Consider the following 25,353-nt stretch of genomic DNA (forward strand, 5'->3'; position numbering starts at 1 on the left):
GAGAAAGAGTAGAAGAAGAAAGAGAGGAGAGGGAAGCCCAAACAATCCAGGGTTTGAGAACAAAATTCAATACAAACATAGAAACACTGAAGCTGGAGAGATGGCTAAGAGGATAAGGGCGCTGGCTGCTCTTCCAGAGGTCCTGAATTCAATTTCCAGCAACCACATGGTGGCTCACAACCATCTTTAATGAGATCTGGTACCCTCTTCAGGTGTGGAGTCATACAACAACCTAAGCAGACAAATTTAAATAATAATAAAAGCCTTCTAGAAAAAAAAGCCCAGAACAGATAGGCTAACAACAGAACTCTATTAGACTTCCAAAGATTTCTTACAGCCAGTCCTTCTTAAACTAACCACTGGCACAGATACACAGACACATACATGCACACATGCACACCTACAGGAGCACTCCCAGACACCTTCTGTGAAGCTAGTATCATTCTTCTAATAGCAAAACCTGGTAAAGGCACACACAGAAAGAAAAAAAATGCCAATGAACATAGAGTTAAAAATACTTAATAAAATACCTACAAACAAAATACGGGCAAACATTAAAAGAATTATATACATACCATGACCAAGTAGGATTTATCCCTGAAACACAAGGATTGTTTTTAACATACACTAGTCAATAAATGTAATAAGCCACATAAATAAACTTGAATACAAAAATTACATAATCATCTCACCAAATCCAGACAAGGTCTTTGGCCAAATCCAACATGCCTTCATGATAAAGGTCCAAAAAAATGTAGGGCTAGAGGAACATACCTCAACGTAATAGCAGCCATGAAAAAGAAACCCACCGCCAACATCACCCCAAACAGAGAAAAGCATGAAGCAATCCCCTGAAGTCAGGAATGAGACAGGGTTGTCCACCATCCCCGCTTCTTTTCAATATGGCACCCAATGCACTAGCTGGAGCAATGAAGCAAGAGAAAGAAATTAAAGTCAAACTCTGCCTATTAGCAGATGATATGAAAAAATGCAGTAGAGACCCCAAATTTTCTACTGGAAAACTTCTAGAAACAATCAACAAATTCAGCAATGTGGCAAATACAGAAGCAACTCGTCCAAATCAAAAGCTTTTCTGTACCCCAACAACAGAGAAAGAGATCATGGACACACCCCCATCCATGACAGCCTCAAAGAAAATAAAATCGTGAGGGGTACGCCTAGCCAGAGAAGCGGAAGACTTTTATAGTGGGAACTTTAAACCCTTCAGGAGCTTGATAGAGAAAGACACCAGAAAACAGAAAGACATCCCAAGTTCACGGATAGAATTAATATTGAAAAAAAAAAAATGATCTTTTACTTAAAAGCTATTTACAGAGTCAATGCAATTACAATCAAAATCCCCATTTCATTCTTCATGAAAACAGAAAAGGCTATTCTAAAAGTCACATGAAATCACACAGTACCCCCACCCCCCATATAGTCAAAACCATCCTCAGCAAAAAGTGCAAAGCTGGAGGGATTACCATTTCCTGTCTGTCTCCCGATCTATTACAGAGCCAATGTAATAAAAACAATATGGCTCTGCTATAAAAACAGACATGTGGGCCAATAAAACAAAATCCAAGACTCAAACACAAGTACACACACCTTTCCTACAACTCCTATAATTTTATATTATACTTATAAATAATTATAACTGCAAAAAAAGGAAATAACTTTAAAAAGACTCTATAAGAGCACAAGAAACATTTGCCCTTAGAACAGAAGACAGCGGCACTGAGGTATGAAAATATTCATTTAATCTTCAGGCACCTGGGCGGAGCAGGAACAGCTCCTGGCCAAAGTTCCCCATGGAAGCTGCTTTCCCAAGCTAGCTCAGTAGGACTTTTACACTGTAAATAGGAACTGGAAATCAGCCAACCAGCCATCAGCAAGCTCACTATAGAGTTCTTAAAGTCCTATTTCTATAAACAGCCTGCAGTGGGAAAATAACAGTAGTCATAATAACTATTTGTTATTATTACAACAATATATATATAATATACTATAGATATACAATATATATAACAAATAAATATTTGTTATAATAACTGTAGTTAAATTATAGGAAGACTAGATGGGAATGAGGGACACTTAGACTATCAAAGCAAAAGGCTTCGATCTCACAGGTCACCGTGCACACAGCCCTCTCTGACTGCTCTCCGCTCCAGCTCTGCTTAAGTTCCGATGGAGGCCCAGGACTGCAGGAAGATGGTGAGATAACACCCCACCCCCCACCCCCCCACCCCCCAACCCCCCCACCCCCCACCCCCGCCCCGTAGGCACTGCCTACATCTTCACTAACCTAGAGAGTTCTCTGGTGCCACCTAGAGGCCAAACTACCTCCCAGTCTCTCATGCTTCCCACAACTGGATACCATGTTATATCTTTTACAACCTACAGCCCCTCTTCCTGAAATACTAAAATATGGAAACAACCACACACACACACACACACACACACAGAGAGAGAGAGAGAGAGAGAGAGAGAGAGAGAGAGAGAGAGAGAGAGAGAGAGAGAGAGAGAGAGAGAGAGAGAGAGAGAGAGAAAGAGCATTCTTGCATTCTTGGACTCCTCCACCACCTACCAGATGCTTCTGTGGCTGCCATGGTCAGCTGTCAGGTGACCATACTCCTAGGATTTCTCCTTTCAGTTCTACTCTGAGTCCTTTATTTGAGTCTTGAAGGTCCCAAAGTGCGAAGTGCTGGGATACCAACCTATCCTCCTCCCACTCCACGCCCAAGCCCTCCCCTCCCCAGATTATCCGATAGGTCTCTTCTTCAAATGTATACGTTCTCTGGAAATCTCACCCAAGCCGGTGGAAAGCCCACCTTTCTTCGTCTGATTGGACTGTATAACAAAGCACCTCAGACTGGGCCTCCGATAAATGGCAACGGACTTCTCACAGTTTACAAACCAGAAGTCTAAGACCCAGGTGAGCGGATCTGGTCTGTTGGACACTGCTCCCTACTTCAGAGACGCACATCCCAGTTGCACCCCCACAGGGTAAAAGAGCTAAGGGACTCACTCCTTCGTGCCTCCTTTCTAAATTAATGATTTATTTTTTGAGATTAGATATAATTACATCATTACTTCTGACTTAGGGTTTCCATTGCTGTGAAGAGACACCATGACCAAGACAACTCTTATTTAAAAAAAAAAAAAAAAAAAAACCAACATTTAATTGGGGCTGGCTTATAAATCCATTATCATCAAGGTGGGAGTATGGCACCGTCCAGGCAAACATGGTACTAGAGTTGCTGAGAGTTCTACATATTCATCAGAAGGCAGCTAGGAAAAAGAACTGACTTCTATGCAGCTAGGAGGAGAGTCTAAAAGCCCACCTACCTCCAGTGACACACCTCCTCCAACAAGGCCACACCTCTTCCAAGGCCACACCTCCTAATAGTGCCAGTCACTCGGCCAAGCATATTCCAACCACCACATTCCACTTCCTGGCCCCCATAGGCTTGTTCAAACGTATAGTCTATGGGGGCCATACCTAGCTATAGCTAAGAATACCATCAGACAGCATCTAGGGCGCAGAGCACGTTTCCCTCCGCTGTACCCCACCTATCTGTCACTCCTACAAAGTAGTTATAGTTTTCAGTGTCCCGTGTCTATACGAACATTACGAAACCATCAGCATGTCGGAACAGGGTATTTAGGGTATTTGTGCTTCCCTGCCATTGTGGCTCACACTTGGCCTCAGAATAAACCATCTTGTTCTCCTTTGGAGGTGATGGCTGAGTTTTCCATCTGCTGGTAAAAAAATAATAATAATAATTCAAAAACAAAATCAAAAAGTCCAAATGACTTCAAATAAATCAAGAAACATTCATTCAAAGAAATCTGTTTACAAATGATCAAATGTATATTATACATACATTTAATATACATATATACAAATGTACATTAAACCAACAAGACAGCGACTCCAGAATAAATGAATGAGGGCAGCCATGAACAAAAGTCCCATCTCTCCCATCTCTCAAGGTTCTGCTGTTTCTAGAATCCAAGAAGACTCAAGAGGAGGGAAGATTAAGAACAATGACCTAATCGATGCCTTCAGCCAAAGCAGAGGAGACCAGGAGAAACAAAAGAAGTGTTGGTGCTTTCAGCCTGTTGCTACTTACTCGAGTGGACTCAAGGGACAAGTTGAGGTTTTTCAGTGGAAACAGCTTCTGCATGTCTGCTGAAATGCCATGGGAACCCTGGGCCCCTGTCCTGAAATCTACATGCCTTCCAGGGCCTGCCACTCAGGACCTGGAATGAGAGTGGTAGCCTCAGAGGTCTCTGAAGTGCCTTCAAGATCTGGCTTCTTTCTGTGCATCTTAATTCCCCAACAAGCATTCACCCTGAGGTGCAGCCAGGCTAAGGATGGTCCATCTCTGTTCTGCTTCCCTGTGGATGACGCTGCTATCCTGGTTCCATGCTCTTGTATTTTACTCTGAGAGATCAGGAGAGGCCCTGTGGCACTCCACGCTTGGCTTAAGGGTGTATTTCCCACCAAGTAGCTATGGATCTGTGTGGCCACAATTCCTCCATCTTTGCCAGACTGTAATAAGGAAGGCCTTCTCTCCGGTTCCCAGTGAGACTCTTCTAATTTCTACCTAAGGTCTCATCACAACAGCTTTTCTGCTCATATTTCTACCAACACTCCGGCCAGCCACTCAAATGTCTCTAAGAAGATCCAAGCTTTCAATACCTTGTTTGGACTAATCTATGGTTTTTCTTGCCTGGTCTTCCAAACTCTTCCAGCCTCTCCCTACTTCCTAATTCCAGGTACTGGTCATGACAGCACTCTTCATTATCAGTCTCTTACTGTATCTGGGCAACTATCACAAATAACACGGTCATTTATAAAGAACAGAATTATATATCTCACCATTATAAGGAAGGCAAGAAAGCCCAGATCAGAGCCTAGGTCAGTGTCTAATAAGAGTGGCTTTTTTATTCAAGGTGGTGCCTTGTTGCACTCTCTAGAGAGAAGAAACAGAGTCTTCAGTGGTAGATGAGAAAGAACAGGGCAGGAGGCAGGGAGCAAAGACTTCCCATTAAGACTTTCCACATGAGCACTTAATCCCAATTTCACAAGGACTTAACGCTCACTGCTCCGTAACCTCCTAAAGGGCATCTCTCTTAATACTGTTGCACTGGGACTACATCTCAACATGGATTTAAAAACAAAAACATTGAAGCCAGAGAAAGGATACGGCCTGGCATTTGTGGGGGTAGAGGAAGAGGTTCAGGACACTGATGACAGCAAAGGCAGAAAGTACTCAAAAAAGCAGGGCGGAATTGCTGCCTGTGCACAAACAGACTCTGCAAAGGCTCACAGCACAACTGCTCCTACTGGAAAACCACAGACCACCCCGACCCGCCAACTGCCTTCTGCAGCATCTTACCTAGGAATAAATGCTACAGCTGCCACGTCTAGTGAAAACACTAAACACACTGGTATCGTTTTTTATTGATCGTAGACATCGGCAAAACTAGATAACACATTGTTTATCTATCCAAATACCCATGGCAGTGGTGTTTAAACACAAAAGGCTGAGTTACAGGGGCTGCAGGTATAGCTCAGTAGGAGAGTAAGTGCTCCTGTGGCTCCGGGTTCAAATCCAAAACAATACAACCTGGGTTATAACAAATGCAAAACAGAGAAAGGCAGTTTACGTCTACAGTGCTCTTTGCCTGCTTGCCCTGACTCTTGCTGCCAAGTTCAATCCTTCACTAGTATTAGGGCCCCCTTCCTCAGAATTCTCATGTATACCAAAGATCTGAGACATCCAACTTCATGGACAGAAAAACTACTGGGTTCTCGTACTTGCCGTTGGAATAGTCAAACCACAGTCTGTAACCCACTCTAATGAATCCCATTTAGAGAGAGAGGAGGGTATTCATTCTATCAGTTCTCTTTATCTAGAAAACCCTGACTACTACAGGGGAGAAAGGTATATGTGTTGGGTATGCAGTGCATGCATATGAGTGTACCGGTGACTGCATCCATGTGTGAGTGTGCAAGTGCATGCACCAATGTGTGTGAGTGTGCAGATGCATGCACCCATGTGTGTGAGTGTGCAGGTGCATGTACCCATGTGTGTGAGTGTGCAGGTGCATGCATCCATGTGTGTGAGTGTGCAGGTGCATGCACCCATGTGTGTGAGTGTGCAGGTACATGCACCCATGTGTGTGAGTGTGCATTCACATGTATCCATGTGTGAGTATGCAGGTACATGCATTCATATGAGTGTGCAGATACATGCATCCATGCATATGAGTGTGCTGGTACATGCATCCATGTGTGCACATGTGGAGACCAGAAGAGGACACAGCAGGTTTTCCTCTATCACTCTCCACCTTCTCCTTTAAAACATGCTCTCTCACTGAAATGGAAGCTAGCTGTTTTAGCTAGGCTGGCTGATCAGCTAGTTCCTATCGGCCTGTTTCTGTCCCCACCTCCCACATTGCTGGGTTAACAGGTGATCACTGCCATGTCCAGCTTTCCATATGTGTGCTGAGAACTCAAACTCAGGTCCTCAGGCTTGCTCAGTGCTCTTACCCTCCTAAGCCCCAATATTTTTTCTTTTTTCATTAATTAATTTATTTATTCACTTTACATTCCAATTGCAGCCCCCTCCCTCCTGTTCTCTAAGTGTCCCCCTTCTACCTTCCCTCTCCCCAATTCCAAACCCCCCTTCTCTGAGGAGAAGGGGAAGCCCCCCCCCCCCATGAGTATCCTGCCCTGACACATCAAGTCACTGCAGGACTAGGAGCATCCTCTCCAAGGCCAGACAAGGCAAAAAAAGCAAGGAGAAAGGAAGCCAAAGACAGGCAACAGAGTCACAGATAGCCCCAGTTCCAGGTGTTTGGGACCCACATGAAGACCAAGCTGCACATCTGCTACCTATGTGTTAGGGGGCTTAGGTACAGACTATGCATGCTCTTTGGTTGGTGGTTCAGTCTCTGGGAGCCCCCATGGACCCAGGTTAGTTGACTCTGCAGGTCTTCTTGTGGTGTCCCTGAGCCTTCCCTCTGGCTCCCTCAACCCTTCATTCTGAGGTCAGGTGAGGTACAGAGGTATAACTTATTATTACATTTTATATACATGATTATATGTATTTCTTTCATAGCGGATAAACTGACAAAATAATGAGAAAAATGCAACGTGGTCAAAGAGTGAAAACAGGGAGACGCAGGGGATCTTTCCATAAGGGAAACAGGTACAACAGCTAGGACAGGGCGCGTGGCGATGGGAGTGACGTCAGAATGAAAGCTAGGTGGATGGCTGCCTGCACAGAGAGAGGTAGAGGTGAAGAGGGGAACAGGTCCTCAAGATTCCAGACAGGTAGAGAGGAGGGTCAAAGGTATTTACAAACAGCATGACCTTGAAAAGAAGCTAGATGTGTCCTTTCTCCAAAAGGAGAAAAAGCGGCTTTACAGCTCGGTGACATGTAGGTGGATGAGGCGGAAGGACTGGGAGTTCAAGCCTAGCCTACAGATCAGGACCTGGCCTCAAAGAAAAAGGAAAGGGGGGGGGGGAACTCAAGTTATAGATGTAAATAACAACTGGGGGTTAGGGGAGAGGGGGTGAAGCCAGGAAGAAAAGTTAAAGACAGCACACCCAGCGGTACCAGTTTTCTACAAGTAAGAACGAGTAAGAAGAGACTAGACCAAGCCCAGGCCCCTCCTAGGAGCAGTGACAGGCTGTAAGATCACGACTGGATGGGAAAAGCTCAAGTAAGAGGGACAGCTGAGATAAGGAACTCGCTGCTAGTGTAGCCAGCTACTCAGCTACTCAGTCACTGGACTTTTTGGCACCAGCAAAACTTATATTCTGAAAGGGCAGATTTCATAATCTCTGGTCATTATTTGACTAGGGGTGTAGCTCTGTGTGCAAGCACAGGCCCTGGGTTCCATCTTGCCCTGGCTAGTTTTTATGTCAACTTGACACAGGCTAGAGCCTCTGGAAGAGGAAACCTCAGTTACAGCAAGCCTGTGGGATAGTTTTTAAATTAATGATTGATATGGTTGGTTCCATCCCATAGGGAGTGGCGCCACCCCTGCAGGGGTTGGGGGGAGGGCAAGTTTACAGGATGATATAAGAAAGCAGGCTGAAGCCGGGCGGTGGTGGCGCACGCCTTTAATCCCAGCACTTGGGAGGCAGAGGCAGGTGGATTTCTGAGTTCGAGGCCAGCCTGGTCTACAGAAAAAAAGAAAGCAGGCTGAGTAACGCATGAAGAGCAAGCCAGTAAGCAGCAACCTCCATGGCCTCTGCATCCAGGTTGCTGTCCTGTTTGAGTTCCTGTCCTGACTTCCCTCTGACAGGTGGAATGTGGGACTGTGGTTTGAAATACATCCTTCCTCCCTGCATATATCACAGCACTAGACAAGGCCCAGCCAAACCCAAAGAAAAATAAAGCTTTTCTGCTCTACTCCTTGAGTATTCCTTTGATCTGCTACTTTGTTCTTTTACTTAGTTTAAAAAACAAAAACCAAGGGGTGTGGGTGTAGACAATACATACAAACAAGGCAGAGGTCCATCCCCAACAACACAAGGAAGGGAGGGAAGAAGGAAGGGAGGGAGGGAGGGAGGGAGGGAGGGAGGGAGGGAGGGAGGGAGGGAGGGAAGGAGGAAGGAAGGAAGGAAGGAAGGAAGGGGCGGGCATTGTCAGAGCTTCACCTGGCAATGTTCTTTTCTTGTGTAAATCAGGACATTATCAAGTCACCTGACCAAGGTGACACCTTACACTGTGGTTGTTGGTGATCACCAACCATGTCACCACTATGGACTCCCTTCTGATTCAAACTGAAATGACTGTCAGTAAGGCATTTAAAATCCAGTCACAGGGCTGCAGAGCTGGCTCGGTGGTTAAGAGCACTGGCTGCTCTTCCAGAGGACTCAGGCTTGATTTAACTCCAGTTCCAGGAGATCTGCTATACTCTTTCCAACACTAGACGCCTAATATGGTGCACAGATGTTCATGCAAGCAAAGACACTCATACACATAAAAAATGAATAAAAGAAAATAAAGCTGTAAAAAAAAAAGAGAGAGAGAATTAAAAACAAAATAAAAAGCCAGGCTTGGTAACGAGTACACCTGCAAGTTGGGCACTGAAGTATCTTTATCACTTGGTCATTACTGCCCCATAGAGAACCCCCTGAATAAAAACACAGACAGTGAAATAATGCTATAATTATTCATTCTTAGACAACTGAAAAGTGCCTTTACATACTATGGAAAAGAAAGAAGCAGACTGTAGTGACTTTTGCCTGTAATTCCAGCACTGGGTAGGGAGACTGTTGTAGATCAGTCTGGGCTACACAGTAAGTAGTGGGCTAGCCAGCGCTACACAGCAAGACCCTCCCATCTCGGAAAAAGAACCACATTATTCATATAGTTCACACTCCCTTCAATATACCCAGAACTTAAGAGCTAAAAACAACCTATGCTATTGCTTGGACTTCCCTAGCCTCTGCGGTAGAGGCTAAACAGCTCACTCTGTACTTGGAAAGCATACTGCACAGGATATATTTTAAATGTTGTAAGTCTGGTCCCTGTGTTTAAGCATCTCAGAGTTGAAAAATTAAGCCAAATTCATTAGTTTAGTAACACCAGATGATATGATCAAGTATCGTAAAGTCCCAAAGAACATGATTTTGAGAAAGCTATTCAGGCTGACCTAGGACCAAATACTACTAAATTTCCTCTTATTAACAAGCTACCTTGAGTGAGTTATTTAACTTCTGCGTGAGTTTCCCCACCAACAGGGCCTGGATACCTTTCACAGTTCTAACAGTACCTGAAGTTAGCACAGACCCAGGGGCACAGGGCTGGCCATGTAAGAGTCTCTAATTCTAGGAGGTGCACCTGAATGACCTGCTGTAAGTCGGGGTCTTGCATGACCTTAAGAAGGATAATTCACTATAGCAGCTCACAGAAATGCATTATTAAGGACACAATGCAAGAACAGCCAAGTGGGGGAGATGCACAGAGCAAAGGAATAGAGAATCAGTTCCCAGAGGTGCCATGCCTTCTGTAGACAGACCATCCACACACCCAGGATCTTCACAAGGTTCACTTCCTAGAAACTCCCCAAGCTCATCCTTTAGGAGTTTTATGGAGGTTCTGCTTGGTAGGCAGGGTTGATAAAATCATGAGTCATTTGTGATTAACTAATCCTGTCCCTTCACACCCTAAGAAGGTGGGGGGGGGGGGGGGAATGCTAAAAGTTCTAACACCCAAACCATGTGGATGGTTTCTCTGGTGACCAGACCTTGTTATAAAGCACATCAAGGTCTGCCTCTTAACAGACCCCAGTGAAGCTGAAGGGCTCTTCTTTTGGACAATAAAACACTCTCCTCTCACTCTGAATGAAGAAATCTCAAGGTTCAGGAAGCCAGGACAAAGATCAAATACCGATTCCTATTATCAAATTCGTGTCTCAGGACTTGGACACTTTGGCAGCTCAGAATGTTTCCCTGAAATCTGAACATCTGTGACCTCTAGTCCAGTGGGAATTTGCCCTGGAAGTCTCCTCTGATCATCCACTAAAACAGAATCATCCTTATCCCTCCCCATCCCCTTACCTGAAGAGGACCCTCCAATGTCTAGGAGGGGAATCGAACCCACAAAGAGATGAGAATAAAGACCTAGTTCAGCTTGACTTCACCAACCTGGATCAGACTTCAGGGAGTCTAATGCCAGGCAGTTCACTGCCAGAATATTTAAAGCACAACTTTGGTAAAGGTTTCCAGGCAACAATCATTTTAATCTAGGTGCACAGTCAAGTTTAAGGTGCGATTACATAGAAATTTCTTTACAAACTACATGAGACCACAAAAGGCAGTTCTATAGCTAAAAGGCCTAGAATGTAGTGTGGTTTAATAGGATCGTAGAGGTTAGCAGGCCATAAAGTACTCCTCACATCTCCCCTGCAGGTGGGTAATGGTCCAGGGAAAGAAGATTCTGGAATAATCTTTCTAAGGAATTGGGTGAGGTCTGCCCCTGTAGCAAAAGGTAGGTGAGTCTGCCTCCACAGATAGCAAATAGGTCACCGGGTCATTAACAAAATCTACTCTCAGCTTTCTGGATGGAATGACGGTTTTTGGTTTTTATTTCCCCCATTGAGGAGACACCACAGCTCAGTTAACTTTTCTGGCTCTCTTAGTGCTTCTCTGTGAGTAAAGGACCTCTGTGTCCCCGACACCTACCTGCTGTTTACAATGACACTCCTACATCATTCTATAAGAATGCAACTTCCCTAAAGGAAATGTCCTAGCTGGATCCTCAGACCTTAGCATTTCCAAAACAATGTCCAAAAAAAGCGCGTGCTGAATAACAACAACAAGGACAAAGTGGCAATAGAATGGTAATAGTTACTATCAGGCTGGAACTGGGGACTAGTCACTAGCAGAATGCTAGAGGGCCTACGTTGGTCCTGAGCACAGAGTTACAACAAAAATCTGTATCAAAGCACTCATGAGCACAAGACCGTGGATTTGCTTTCCTGCACTGCAGAGTCGGAATAAACACAAGCGGCATGGGTCATGAGAATTGAATGAGAGGATGAACACACAGGAGTATAAACTAATACAACGTCACGCGTGTAATAGGTCCAGTGACTTTGTCTAAGGCCATTATTGGTATAACTCAGAATCAGAGTCAGGTGAGGCCAACCTGAGCCAGAGCAGTTAACCAACTGCTTCAAGAGTGGAGCAGGACTTAAATTTGACCTGATTAGATAAAGACTTCACTCTCTCATGGGGACGGTGCAAAACACAGGACTTACCTCCTTCTCTGCTCTGGCCACCCCCTACCCCATGTGGGCTGGCTGTCTTCACACTCCTAAGAATTACCTACTGAGCAACCTCTCCCTCTGCCCATCCATTAAACCATACTGCTTTCATTTCTACACACCAGAGTCTAAATGAATTTCACAAACAAAGGACACTCAACAAAATCGCTGGATTAATTAATTTCCGAGACCTGTACAAAAGAAGCAAGCTCCAGTTCAGCAAACCAGACCTGAAGAAATACTTCCCAGTATTAAATTCGATATTAACAACCAAGTATAAGGCCAGCTGAAGGGCTCGGTGGGTGGAGTCACCATCATGAAGGCTGACGACCTGTTTGCTGAAAGGAGAGAAAACCAACTCCTGAACAACATCTTCTGCTTACCTCTCACACCTAGATTCTCTTCCCCTCCCTTCTTTCCCATATACACATTAAATAAATAAATAAATAAATAAATAAATGCTTTAAAAAAAATTCAAGTACAAGTAAGGCAAAATGACTCAGTGGGTAAAGGCACTTGCTTTTAAGCCTGATGACCCGAGTTCAGTCCCCAGGACACGCATGGAAAATGAACGCTAAGTCCAGCAAGATGCTCCTAACCTCCATAACACACACACACACACACACACACGCACACGCACACGCACACACGCACAAGCACACGCACACTTAAACAACTCAAGTGCAAAGATCAAGTCAACAGGGGAAGAAAGAAAAGCAATCACAATGACCACTCCACGAGGGGAACCATCAACAGACTATGGAGACACCTATGACACTCTATGAAACAATCTCCAATACAGAACTAACTGGGAAAAAAAAAGTCCGAGAACACAAAACGTGATTTCAATTAAGCAAGACAAAATATTTTTAAAACAATGCACAAATCTTCAAGAATTCACCGTAGGCCTGCGACCTATACAAGTTTCAGTAAGTATTTGCTGATTGGAAACGCACTTGAAGAAAATCAGACCTGGTTTCCGTGTTAAATAGTCTTTGCTGTTTGCATCTTTAAGAGGCTGCATGAATTAACCTCCTGTATTATTAAAACGAATGCCTTTAAGCTACAGGACATAGATGTAGACTTTTTGCAGAGCCAGGCATTAGCCAGGCATTAGCGAGGCATTAGCACTCCCAGGCGCAACGAGAGTTTTTACACAGCAACCCCACACTCAAGAGCTTTTTAATAAGAACCGGGGAAAGTGCTTGGCTCGAAATGGTTGAACACCAGAGGGCTAGCGGCATCCTTGATCTAGAGGGCCTTCCTCCCGGGTACTCCCTTCTCGGGGGTTCGTGTCCTCAGTCGCGAGTACTGAAGGAACCGAGGAGAATAGCGCTTCAGGCAGGTGCGTCCACGCTGCGGTCAGGGAAAGGAAACTTACTTTCCGACTAGCCTCTTTGGCTGTGACCTGTCTCTCCTGTTCAGGCATCGTCCCCACAAACGCCAACTTCTTCCTGGGATCCATCCCCGAGCCCAAAGGTCACCTGGTGGCGGTTGGGGGGAGGGAAGAACGACTTTACAAGTCAGGGATAGGAGGCGCGAAGAAGCGCATCCGTGGTTCCTGGGGAACCCAGGGCTCAGATGTCTCAGCCCCGGTGCTGCGGACTCGGAACAGCGAGGTCCGCGGTACGCTGCGGATAGGGTGCAGCGGGGACCACAGTCCCAGGGCGCTCGCTCCTGCGCAGCCCCCTCTCCACCCGGCGCCCCACTACTGCGGCCGCTGGGGACTCGCCGACACCTCTGAAAGAGCCGACTCTGTACTGGAAGATTAGCTCGTCGCCCGCCCGGACCTCCCATTGGGTCCCAACCGGCAGCCGGCGCCGTGGTGGGGGCGGGGCGGGGCGCCCGCAAGGGGGCTTCCAGACGGGAGGGGGAGCGGGGTGGGCGGGGCGGGAGAGCCGGCTCTCCATCACAAGCCACGCCCCCTTCCCACCACCGCACTGGCGTGGCCCAAGTGGGATGGGCCCGTGTGCGCCCCGCCTATGGGGAGCGGCTATTTGGCAACCCGGAGGAAGGCGTGTACGCAGGGGGCGTGGCTAATAGCGCACGCTTTCTCAGGAGCCAATAGAATACAAGAACAGGCAAGCGCTTCCGGGCTGCGAGGGGGAGGGTGGGGTAAGATGGCGGCGGACACAGGGAGCTGGTGCGTGTACGCAGTGCTACGGTGAGGAGCTGGTGGCCTGACTCGCGAGGGCGTGGAGGGTCTTGGGGCAGTCCAGATAAAGTCTGTAAAAGAGCTTTTTCATGCCTCAGTTTACCTCAGTTGTTTCGCATGCCTTGCTACTGGCCGATCAGCCGTTTCCTTACCGGTTACTTGCTTCGTTAAAACCAATCGGTTGATTCTCTGCTTCTTGACCATCTGTTGATTTATTCTTCCCTGTTTGATGTTTAAAGTTGTAAATGTATTGTTTTTAAGATGCATACCGTTTCTTATGTAATAATTACAAAAGTTAGTAGAAACAAACAGGAATGTTAACCACCGGTGACTACTATGGTAATAGTTCCGTGTTCCAAAAGTTGTTCCTGCCTTATGAAGGCCTACCTAAGTTCATGTGTACTTTTGTTCAGGTTGAAAATTTAGAGCTAGCGTAATAGCGTTCTGAAGAGCAGTGGATTCTTGCCTAAGTTTGTATTACATCTTCATTTCTGTACTTTCTGCTTCAAGTTCTGTAGTGAAGGCTAAAAATAGGAATAGGCTAGTTTGTTCTAGCACCTTCTTGGCCTTTTCCTGCTAAATAGAATGCTGCCAGCTCGGCACTTTGTACATTGAAATGGCTGGCTTTCTGCATTATAATGGTGATTGTTGAGTAATCCATAACTTTGGATTACAGTTACCTTCTGGAGAACATTTGGTTTAAATGTGGGTATATATTGGCTAGGAATTAAGTGTTTGCCTAACATCTATGAGGCCCTGAATCACCACCACTAAGGGGGAAAAAAATTGAATATTTTATCAGACTTATGAGCTACAGAACTTAATATTAAGCAAATATGTAAAAAGTAAACCTTAATTTGTAGCTGACTTTTTAAATTAACAGCAGGTTGACATTCACCTTTTATTTATTTCAGATTTTTTTATTCACTCTTCTTTCCTGGACTAATTATATGTGGAGTTTTGTGTGTATATTTGGTCATTGGCCTTTGGGTTATCAGGCGATATCTACAGAGAAAGAAAAAGTCAGTGTCAACCAGCAAAAATGGAAAAGATCAAATGGTGGTTGCGTTTTTCCACCCATACTGCAATGCGGGCGGCGGAGGAGAGAGAGTTCTGTGGTGTGCTTTGAGAGCCCTGCAGAAAAAGTAGGTATGCATCTTTCTTAGCTAAAACGCTGCGCTGCTGCTTGCCTCCTAAGATCACACTAAATTTTAGTTTACGCAGACTAGTGTTTCGTAGCTGTTATCCTGTCTTTCCTAGAGTCTAAAGTGGGAGGATCATTTGAGCCCAGGAATCAAAAGCCAGCCTGGGCAACATGAACAGTGCCTCTCAAAAGGGGAATTAAAAAAAAAAAAAGCTAAAACATGCTTTTATTTCTCAGATAAAAACACTAAGCTACATGAACAAAACCTAGACCCTTCAAGATACCATCATGGACGGAGAGGAACTCATAATGTCCCATTAGTGAAAAGCTGAAGGCAGTTACTACCTGCTGGAGAGATGGGGACGTCATAGTGCTTTGTGCTGTAGCCACTAGTAATTTTCCTTTGTTTAAAATTCTCCATTTGGGCTCATACAGGCAACCGTAATTAAATGTCCACACACCAAAAAAAAAAAAAAAAAAAAAAAAAAAAAAAAAGACAAGAAGGCAGGAGAAAGGCTTGCTGGGAAGAAGAGATTTGTTGGGCTGGAGAGGATGATAAGACAAGGGGGCATGGGATATGATCTAAGTGCATGGTATTCGTGAGAGCAAGTGGGCAACCTTGAATTATCGTAAGTTCCATAATTTTTTCCTTAATTGGCATGCTTTTTAGTTGAAAAAGATTTACAATGGTTACCAAAACAATGAAATAAGTAAGTATATAGTTTTGGGGGAGTATTCATGTGTGCACGTGTGCTTGTGCATGTAGAGGCCTGTAGTTGATACTGGATGTCTGCCTCGGTTGCTTTCCACTGTTGAGGCATGATCTCTAGCTAAACCTGGACCTCAGGATTCCTGCCAGTCCAGCTAGGTAGCTCGCCCAGAGATCCACTTGTCTCTCTGCCTTCCAGAGTGGTGGGATTACCAGTGGCTGCCACTCTAATGTGGGCTTGGGATGCAAACAGTGGTCCTCACACTTAGTGACATGTGCTTTATCCACTGAGTCTTCTCTGTGGCCCAAATCTACCGTTTTATTATTATGTTAGTAATTAGGGTATAGTTATGTGTGTATGTTACTTACAGTGTGTTTAAAAGAACTTGTTATATTAGAACTAGTTAAGTAGCTGAGGAAGTCTGAAAATTGATGTAGCAAGGAAACAATATGTGTATAACTATACTTTTTAACATGGAAATTACTTTTTTAAAGACTTTATTTCTTTTTAGTTTATGTGTATTAGTACCCGCATGTATGAGTCTACGATAAACGTGCTGTGCCCACAAAGGCCAGGAAAGGGCATGGAATCCTTATGAGCTACCATGTGGTACTGGGAATTGAGCCCAGGTCTTCTGTACTCTGAGTCACTGAGACATGTTTCCAGAACTGGGAGTTAACTTCTTAACTATCCCCAGCCAATCATACTTCATTGTATAGTTTACATATTTGGGGAGGGGGGTCGTTAAAAAATGAGAGGGGAGAATTCTAAGTAATGCTCTAAAGTTATGATTCTCTCAGGGCCTGGAGGGTAGCTTAGCAGTTCATAGTGCCTGGTGCTCTTCCAGAGGACCTGGGGTCAGTTCCCAGCACCCAAATCAGAAGCTTGGTAACTTCCTGTAACTGTAGCCCTAAGGGATCTAACACCTGCTTCTACCTTCCAGAGGTACCTACATACATATGACCTATACTCACACAATCATACACAATACACATAAATAAAAATAAACCTTAAATAGAATGATGATTCTATCTCAAGACAACTTTAATGAATCTTAGTTTTCTGTTTTATTTCATTACCAATTTATAGGAAGAACCATTAAAATAAGGGTCCCCACCCATTTGTTTTTTGTGATGCTAAAGGTTAAACTCAGGACCTTGTGTATGTTACACAAGCGCCCTACAGCTAAAATCCTTAAAATGAAATTTTTTAATATGTCCTAAAAATGCAAACCTCTCATTAATATATCAGAAATTTCTGTTGGTGTTTGTTCCATTTAAAACCCATAAGAGAAGAAGTGGCAAATAGTTAAATGTGACATCTTAGTCTCATCAGCTAACTATAACAAAATACCTTCAGCTGGATAGTTTATAGACAAGAGAAAGTTATTGCTCGTAGCTCCAGAGGTTGGGAATCCACAGTCAAGAGGATGTGGCTCACTTTGTGCTTCATATATAACTGCTGCTTGCTTCGTTTCCACGTTGTGGGGTGAACAGACTCCTTTAGTCCTCCGAAAGGTACTACAGGGGGTCTGAATGGAGCCCAGGGGTAAAGTGTGTATGACAAATGCACAAGATGACACAATTCCTGTTCCCCCCCCCCCCCATTACAAGTCCCTTTCCTTCTAATGCCCCTCTACTAGAGATTAGATTTCAACAGACTAATTTGCAGGTAACCGTCAAAACAGCACAGGGTCTCCTTTGAAAGATTAAGAGTAGAAACCCAGAGGAGGGATGGAGTTAGTTTAAATTCAATAAATGAGAAATGGTAGAAAACATTTTTAGTATAAAAAAAAGTTTGCTTATGATTATAAGGAAATTTAAATGTTTGGCTTAATTTTAACCCAAATTAATGACATCTTATTTCAGGTATCCTGAAGCAGTTTATGTTGTGTATACTGGTGACATTAACGTCAGTGGTCAACAGATACTAGAAGGTGCTTTCAGAAGGTTTAACATCAAGTTGGTTCACCCAGTGCAGTTTGTTTTCTTAAGGAAACGCTACCTTGTGGAAGATTCTCGCTATCCTCACTTCACATTGCTAGGCCAAAGTCTTGGATCCATTCTTCTTGGCTGGGAAGCTCTGATGCAGTGTGTTCCTGATGTGTACATCGATTCCATGGGATACGCCTTCACACTCCCTCTGTTTAAATATGTGGGAGGGTGCCGAGTCGGAAGCTATGTCCACTATCCCACTATCAGCACTGACATGCTGTCTGTAGTGAAGAATCAAAATCCTGGATTTAATAATGCGGCTTTCATTAGCAGAAATGCTCTTCTCAGCAAAGCAAAGCTTATCTATTACTATTTATTTGCTTTTATTTATGGCCTGGTTGGGTCTTGCAGTGACATAGTCATGGTTAATTCTTCTTGGACACTAAACCATATTCTCTCACTGTGGAAAGTTGGCCATTGCACTAATGTTGTTTATCCACCTTGTGATGTGCAGACATTTCTGGACATCCCTTTACATGAGAAAAAGGTGACCCCAGGGCATTTGCTGGTTTCCATTGGCCAGTTCAGGCCTGAAAAGAATCATGCTTTACAGATCAAAGCCTTTGCTAAATTGCTAAATGAGAAGGCAGCTGAGTCTGGCCGTTCTCTTAAACTTGTCCTTATTGGAGGGTGTCGCAACAAAGATGATGAGTTTAGAGTAAACCAACTTAGAAGACTATCTGAGAATTTGGGAGTTCAAGAAAATGTGGAATTTAAAATAAACATTTCATTCGATGAATTGAAGAATTACTTGTCTGAAGCAACAGTCGGTCTACATACCATGTGGAATGAGCATTTTGGGATTGGTGAGTTTTGTTTTGTTTTTTAACAAGTTGTTTGATACCGAAAGATGTGCATAAGGTCCTAAGTACATTTCTGTTGCTGTGACAAACATGACTAACGCAACTTAGGAAAGAAAAATTGGGAGCTCATGGTTTCACAGGGTTCGAGTCCATGGTAACAGCGCAAAGACATGGTGGCTGAAAACTTACATCTTGATCTACAAGTTGGAGTCAGAGAAAATGCACAGAGAATGATGTGAGTCTTTTGAAACATCAAGGCCTGCCCCCAGTGACACACCTCCTCCAATTAGGTCACACCTCCTAACCCTTCACAAACAATTCCACCAACTGGAAACCACATATTCAAATATATGAGCTTATGAGAAACAGTCTCCTTCAAAACACTACAGTTGTTTTGATAAAATGGTATTGTCTGGAAGCCTCTACTTAGTCTGTCAGTTCTCTTCCTTTAGAGAACCCTGACTAATACAGAGTGACACAGGCTGCTACAGATGTGGCAAAGATGGGGACAGTGAGAGCCAGAGGAGCGTCAGTAAAGAGCTGAGCGGGAGCAGGTGAGCAGGCAGAAGAAAGGGAGCTGCAGAAAATGGTTGTAGAGTGTGCTTTGGAAACATGGAGCTGGTATTTGGTGACAAAAAGGGCAGCTGGGCCCCAAGCTGTCACTGGGGAAAGGAAGGGTTATCAGTAACCTAGGGCAAGCAACGTGGAAAGAGAACAGGAAGCAGAGGTGGAAGTGGTAGGCTGAGCGGGCGTCTGGTTACAAGGATGTGAAAGAAGAGCACAGCTAGAAACGGCTGGGGCACGTCGAGTCCTTTACACCTTCATGTACATCATTTGACAGGCGACACCAAAACTTACCCAGTTCACCTTGCTGCTGGACACAGTTCAGGCCACTGCACCTCTGAGCAGCAGCTCTCTTTAGTTCTCTAAGGTTGCTTACACTTTTATTCCATCTAGGGATGAAGAGCATAAGTGCTACGGCGGAGCTGATGCACTGTGAAAGTGCTCACTGTGCAGCAGGAGGACCTAGGTCGATCCCAGCACCCGTGTAAAAGGCAGCTGTGTCAGCACACCTGTGACCCCACCGCATCTGGTGGTAGCGCTGGAGAGTTTAGGGCAATAGTTCTCAACCCTCCTAGTGCTGTGACCCTTTAATGCCCTTCTCATGTCATGGTGACCCCTACCAGCCACAAAATTATTTGTTGCTACTGCATAACTATAATTTTGCTACTATTATGAATATGTAAAACATATTCATATTACAATGTACTCCATATTACAAATATGTAAAACATGTTTTCTGATGGTCTTAGGCAGCCCCTATGAAACAGTCCTTTAATCCGAAGGGATTGTAACCTACAGATGGAGATAACTGGTCCAGTGGATCTTTAGCTCATTGGCCAGCCAGTCTAGACTCCAAATCAGTGAGTGTCTCCACAAGGAGTGGAGAGCGGTAGAGCAAGCCGAAGTCAACTCGTGGCTTCTACGGTCCATTCACAGCAGGCACACACACAAAACCTTAACATCATTTTATTTTGTATCATGTTAAATAAGCACATTTCTAGACCCAAAAATAATTAACTGTTTCATGGGGCTCAGAAGTTTTGAAGGTTTATTTATGTTCATCAAAACTTAAGAGTCTGTGGTTTCTGTTCTTTTTCGTTCTCAGGAGTTGTCGAGTGTATGGCAGCTGGTACAATTATCCTTGCACACAATTCAGGAGGCCCAAAGCTGGACATTGTCATTCCTCATGAGGGACAAATAACTGGATTTCTGGCTGAGAGTGAAGAAGGCTATGCTGAAACCATGGCGCATATTCTTTCTCTGTCTGCAGAAAAGAGACTTCAAATCAGGAAAACTGCTAGAGCATCTGTAAGCAGATTTTCCGACCAGGAGTTTGAAGTAGCATTCCTGTGCTCCGTGGAGAAGTTACTTACTTAATGCCTACTCTGCACATTCCAGATACATTCTCCAGGGTGGAGCTGGAGCTGTAGATAGTGGGAGAGCCTATGCCTGGTATGTGCAAGTCCCAAGTTCCAGCTTCAGCACCAAAAGTAAAAGGAAGTGCTTCATTTGGAAACACCTTCACATGTAAATATTTTCTAAATTTATTCTTAATTGTAATTAAAGCAGCCTGAGCTTTTATTCAACAATGTGTGTATAGACAAGGCAATATTTAACAGAATGGCAGAATTAATCTACGGAAAAAGTAATCTCGCACATGTTCTTTATCTTTTGCTTTTTTGAGACAGGGTTTCTCTGTGTAGCCTTGGCTGTTCCAGACCTCACTCTGTAGACCAGGCTGGCCTTGAACTCATAGAGATCCGCCCGCCTCTGTCTCCCAAGTGCTGGGACTAAAGGTGTGTCACTACACCCAGCTTCATGTAGCTTAATGTACAGATTCTACTTACTGTTTGGTCTCAATTTGAACAGTACAAATCTCAAAGAAAAAATTACCGGTCAAATTTTCATATCTCACGCATCCTTTAATTTAATCTTTTCCTTGTCTTAATCCTTGAGTGCTCCTGCCTCTACCTCCCAGAATGCACCAGTGTACATAGTGCTGATGATGGAGCCCAGGGCCTCCTGCAGTCTAGACAAGCCCTCTGCCAACTGAGCTGCATCCTAAGCCCCAGATCCTGTTTTTCAAATCACTTTTGCCTAAGAAAACATAAAGTAATACTTGTGGGGTTTTAATCTGTTTTATGATGCTGGAACACCATGTGGAGCCTCAGACTGTAAGGAGAGCAGGGAGCGTGTGCAATCACAGAATGCACTGAGCCCATCTCAGACAAAGACTTCCACCCAGAGGAAAGGCAAGTGCTGGAAGAAAGAGCAGCTTATCAGCTGGCACGCAAACATGTATTCTTAAACTTTTGGATAAAATTCTCTGAGGGAAAAAGAAGTAAATATTCTGTTTGAGGGGTAGGTTTAGGGTTAGAGGTTGAGCTAGAGCATGCTCATGGTATACAAGTGTTCTAACCCCTGAGCTACTTTACCTCAACCCCAGGAGTGCCAAAATAACAACATGGGTAACCCTTTAAAGTATACCCACTAATTTTCTTAAAAGGAAAAAGAAACTTCAAACGGGAATCTCTAATCCTATTCCTAACGTATCAGTCAAGAGATGGGCTGGACTGATTTCTTCATGGGTGTGTACAGGTATGTTGAAGTCAAAACAGGCACCAATCTTTTGCATAACTAGGTTTGTGTGGACATTGGGTTTTGTTTAGTAGCCACCACAGTTCATTTGTATGGGGTTCTCCTCTCGTAACAGCCCCACTTAAGGCTAAAAGTCAGCCTCAGTTCATTCAAGAGAATAACAAGCTAAGTTGCTTTTCTGAAACTGGCCATGTATTTATAATGTATATACATATATATTTCTGTGTATAAATTTACAAATATAGTTTTAATGAACTTTTCTGGGCTGATATTGAGCCAAAAACCACCTAACAAAAAACCCAACACCAGACACGAGAAGCTTCCTTTTGAGTTATTGACCAGGGTTGTCCAAGAGATTCCCCAAAGCATGTGGCCTGTTGCTTTTGCCATTGGTTACCCCTAGAGGTGGACAATAAGTCCCAATTTCTGAAGACACAATCTACTTTAGAAACAGGCCAAAAGACCCCTGAGCTGGAGCTATCCTGAAAGTGCACAGAGAGAGTTGCTGTTGCCCCAGGACTGACTTTCACAGCATGAAGGTACCAAGCAAGCTTCCAAAGGAGAGGGGCAACCAGCAGTCCTGCCCAGCCATCCCACCTATAAACCACATCGAAAACCAGCATGGCACACACACTTGACAGTAACCAACAGCTCTTAAATTGGACATGTGACCTGCTCAACTAGAGGGAGAGCCTAGCCAACTATTCATTGCTACAGAACAACCACTATTTACTAAACCAGCATGATTCTTAACAACGATCTATAAACATTTGTCTAGACTCTTAAAGTATACAGTTCTTCAAGTATGGCCTACAATATAATGCTAACTTACAGATTTTCTCTCTTCAAATGAATGTGCATTTCACTAAGAACTCTTTCCTAGACCTCTGGAGATCTCACTGTGAGTGAGGCAGATACAGTCCCTAACACATGATATAGCGGTCTGTTGGCTGTTTACCAAGTAATTTAGCACTATACAAACAATTTCACAAGTTGGTTTTTCTTTTGTTTTGTTTTTTTACAAAAGTAACGACCAGTAGTAAAGGTTTTCTGCTCTCCCATTATTACAGATAGATGTGTTTACAACTCTGTAGTTTCTGGGTTTCTTAGCAAGTAGCTGGACATAAATATAAATTTCACCTGGTCTCCATTCTGCATAACTGGCAGGTGCGTGGGCCTGAGCCTGTGAGTGTGTAAGAAGCTGGCTGTACTGTGTGAGCAAGCTTGAGCCACAGCACAGCAACAGGTGATTATGTGTGTACACATAGGCCTGTAAAGGCAGCATTGCCATTTCGTGCATACACAGTTCCTTCTAGGTAAGTGAATTGCCCACACAGTTAGACATTTGTGGTAGGGATACAAAAGAGACACTGTCTCTTCCAGCTGGTTGGCTGGTCTTGGTTGTTAGGTGCGTTGCTTTGTTAGGATCTCTACTTGCAGTTACATTGTTGATTCACTACAATGGAAACTCAGCAAACCATCAGCTGGGGTTGGAGATAATTCAGTCTACAAAGATTTCAGAGACTGAAGGTAGATGGAACTTTACACAGTCTCTCTTTTGTTTTCAAAATAAAATAGATTTTTATTTACAGACAAAATCAATTTAAAGAACTGAATAGACTTTATTGTCGTAAAACTGTTTAATGACAGAATCAGGATCATGGCCTGGTATTCTGACTCTTGGCCACTCTGTTATGTTAAAACCAGTCTTTGAGGTAAAATTTGTCTATCGCCTACACAGCTTACCCATCCGCACAAAATGAAAGGACTAAAGATACAGAAATTGGAATGAACATAAATAGGGGATATGGTGAAAAAAGAAATGATTGTCTGTTTCTTTTTTTTCTTTTTCGAGACAGGGTTTCTCTGTGTAGCCCTGGCTGTCCTGGAACTCACTCTGTAGACCAGGCTGGCCTCAAACTCAGAAATCTGCCTGCCTCTGCCTTCCAAGTGCTAGGATTAAAGGTGTGCGCCACCACTGCCTGGCGATTCTTAAAAACACTTTTATACTAACTTTTCAAAATTATTTTTATGTACTAAAAGCATATGATTTACGTGTATATTCTTTTTCAGCATTCCTAATAAGGTTTTACAGATACTTATTTTTTACTAGATTTCGGGTAGGTACTGTGTGAAATGTTGAGGCTCATCTTTTATGTTTCTGTGAGGCTTCTGAGTGGTTGTTAAGTCCACTATGGTTATGATTTTCCCCTCAGTGGTCCAAGCATTCTGTTTTGAGTCCACAGCAGTGGGGGTGCACATTCCTGTTTACAGTGATACTACAACTATGAAGTATATGTTACATAGTCTTTGTATAATATATTTACATCTAATTGTGATGTAGAGCTATATTGATACAAAGTATCTAAATATGTCAGGTGATTGCTTTTGTTCAATTAAAATGTTTTTCATCATCTTCCTCTTTCCCCTCCCACCCTCTACCTCTGGAATTCATGGTCTCTTTTTCTTTAATGATTACCGCTACATATATATATGCAAATAAATATACAAATGCAACCTGCTGGCTCCCTTGGGTGTTGCTTATATGTGTTTGTTTTTAGGGATGGTATTAGATAACCAGTTAGGGGTTGAGTCTGAGGAGAGCTAATTCTCTCAGCACTCAGTAATTCTCTGTAGCTCTTCATCTAAGGCGGTTCTCAACCCCTTTAGGGTGACATATCAGATATTTACAATTCATAACAGTAGCAAAATTATAGTTATGAGGTAGCAATGAAGTAATTTGATGATCGGGGGTCGCCACAACCTGAGGAACTGCAGGTATTAAAGAGTTGCAGCATGAGGAAACTTGAGAACCACTGATCTAGGGTTGGTCTATGCATGATCTCTCCACCCACTCCAACATATCAACCGCTGTGATCATTTGTTCAGGTCTTGTTTGGGCATATTGTTGATACTTGGTAGGTGTAGATTCCATATCTAGAAGATAGGATACTGCAGCAGACCACCTGATCCTTCTGTCCCTCTCTGTAATGTTCAGTGAGCCTTAAGTCAGGGGTGTAGGTGTATCAGTTGGGACTGGAAACCCCACGGACAGTTGTTCTCTGTATGTTGACCAGATTTAGCCTTCTGTGATAATTCTTAAAGCTTCAAACAGAAGCTTCTTTGATCAGAAGTGAAAACTACACTTAGCTGTGACTATAAAGGTTAAGAATTTAGGATGTCATTAGGAAATACATTGATTTGTAGAAGTGGCAGTAATACATTCTTCTCCAAAATCCATAACCTCACTAATAAGGTGTGATTTCCCTTCTGTTGAAGGGGAACCCTACATTCAGTTTGGCAGCTAATAGTGACCATCAATATATAAGTACCACTATTGCACCCTTTAGGGACAGCTTGTCATGCTGGTCACTGTGGTTCATAGGCATCACAGCTGAGCAGGACTATTGATTGCTATCCTTTGGTAGCTTACAAAGCACCTTCTGGTATTAGGAAATCTAGTTCTCAGGGAGGAACTTTCAGTCGCCTCACCTTGATTCCTACAAGTCTTGTGTCCAGAATGTGTGATGACTTCAGCAATAGGGACTGACCTTCAACATCTGGGAAGCAAGGATGATAGCAA

The 25,353-nt window shown here is 43.7% G+C and overlaps 2 protein-coding genes across 4 annotated transcripts in view; one reads left to right on the plus strand and one right to left on the minus strand.

Moving 5' to 3' along the window:
* Window positions 1–13,636, minus strand: part of Atp7b (ATPase copper transporting beta) — a 69,433-nt gene extending 55,797 nt beyond the window's left edge. For 2 of the 3 annotated variants that reach the window (XM_076913880.1, XM_076913879.1), the window contains exon 1: window positions 13,184–13,636. In XM_076913880.1, coding sequence (XP_076769995.1) covers window positions 13,184–13,267 — 84 coding nt within the window. In that variant the 5' untranslated portion in view covers window positions 13,268–13,636. The remainder of the gene's footprint in view (window positions 1–13,183) is intronic. The other variant, XM_034520809.2, reaches the window with a different exon arrangement.
* A 249-nt stretch (window positions 13,637–13,885) lies between these two features.
* On the plus strand, window positions 13,886–24,287 carry Alg11 (ALG11 alpha-1,2-mannosyltransferase). The gene is made up of 4 exons (XM_034520515.2): window positions 13,886–13,966; window positions 14,872–15,102; window positions 17,680–18,611; window positions 20,278–24,287. The coding sequence occupies exons 1-4, from the start codon at window positions 13,923–13,925 to the stop codon at window positions 20,547–20,549; spliced, it is 1,479 nt and encodes a 492-aa protein (XP_034376406.1). The 5' UTR covers window positions 13,886–13,922; the 3' UTR covers window positions 20,550–24,287.
* Window positions 24,288–25,353: the final 1,066 nt, after the last annotated feature.

The sequence above is a fragment of the Arvicanthis niloticus genome, chromosome 16, assembly GCF_011762505.2.
Source record: "Arvicanthis niloticus isolate mArvNil1 chromosome 16, mArvNil1.pat.X, whole genome shotgun sequence".
Lineage (NCBI taxonomy): Eukaryota > Metazoa > Chordata > Mammalia > Rodentia > Muridae > Arvicanthis > Arvicanthis niloticus.

Bases quoted from the DNA above. Each gene is read 5' to 3' on its own strand.
- Alg11 (XM_034520515.2), top strand. From the start codon at position 13,923: ATGGCGGCGGACACAGGGAGCTGGTGCGTGTACGCAGTGCTACG. The intron at 13,967-14,871 runs GTGAGGAGCTGG...TATTTATTTCAG, and splicing joins TGCGTGTACGCAGTGCTACG to ATTTTTTTATTCACTCTTCT. The intron at 15,103-17,679 runs GTAGGTATGCAT...ATCTTATTTCAG, and splicing joins TTGAGAGCCCTGCAGAAAAA to GTATCCTGAAGCAGTTTATG.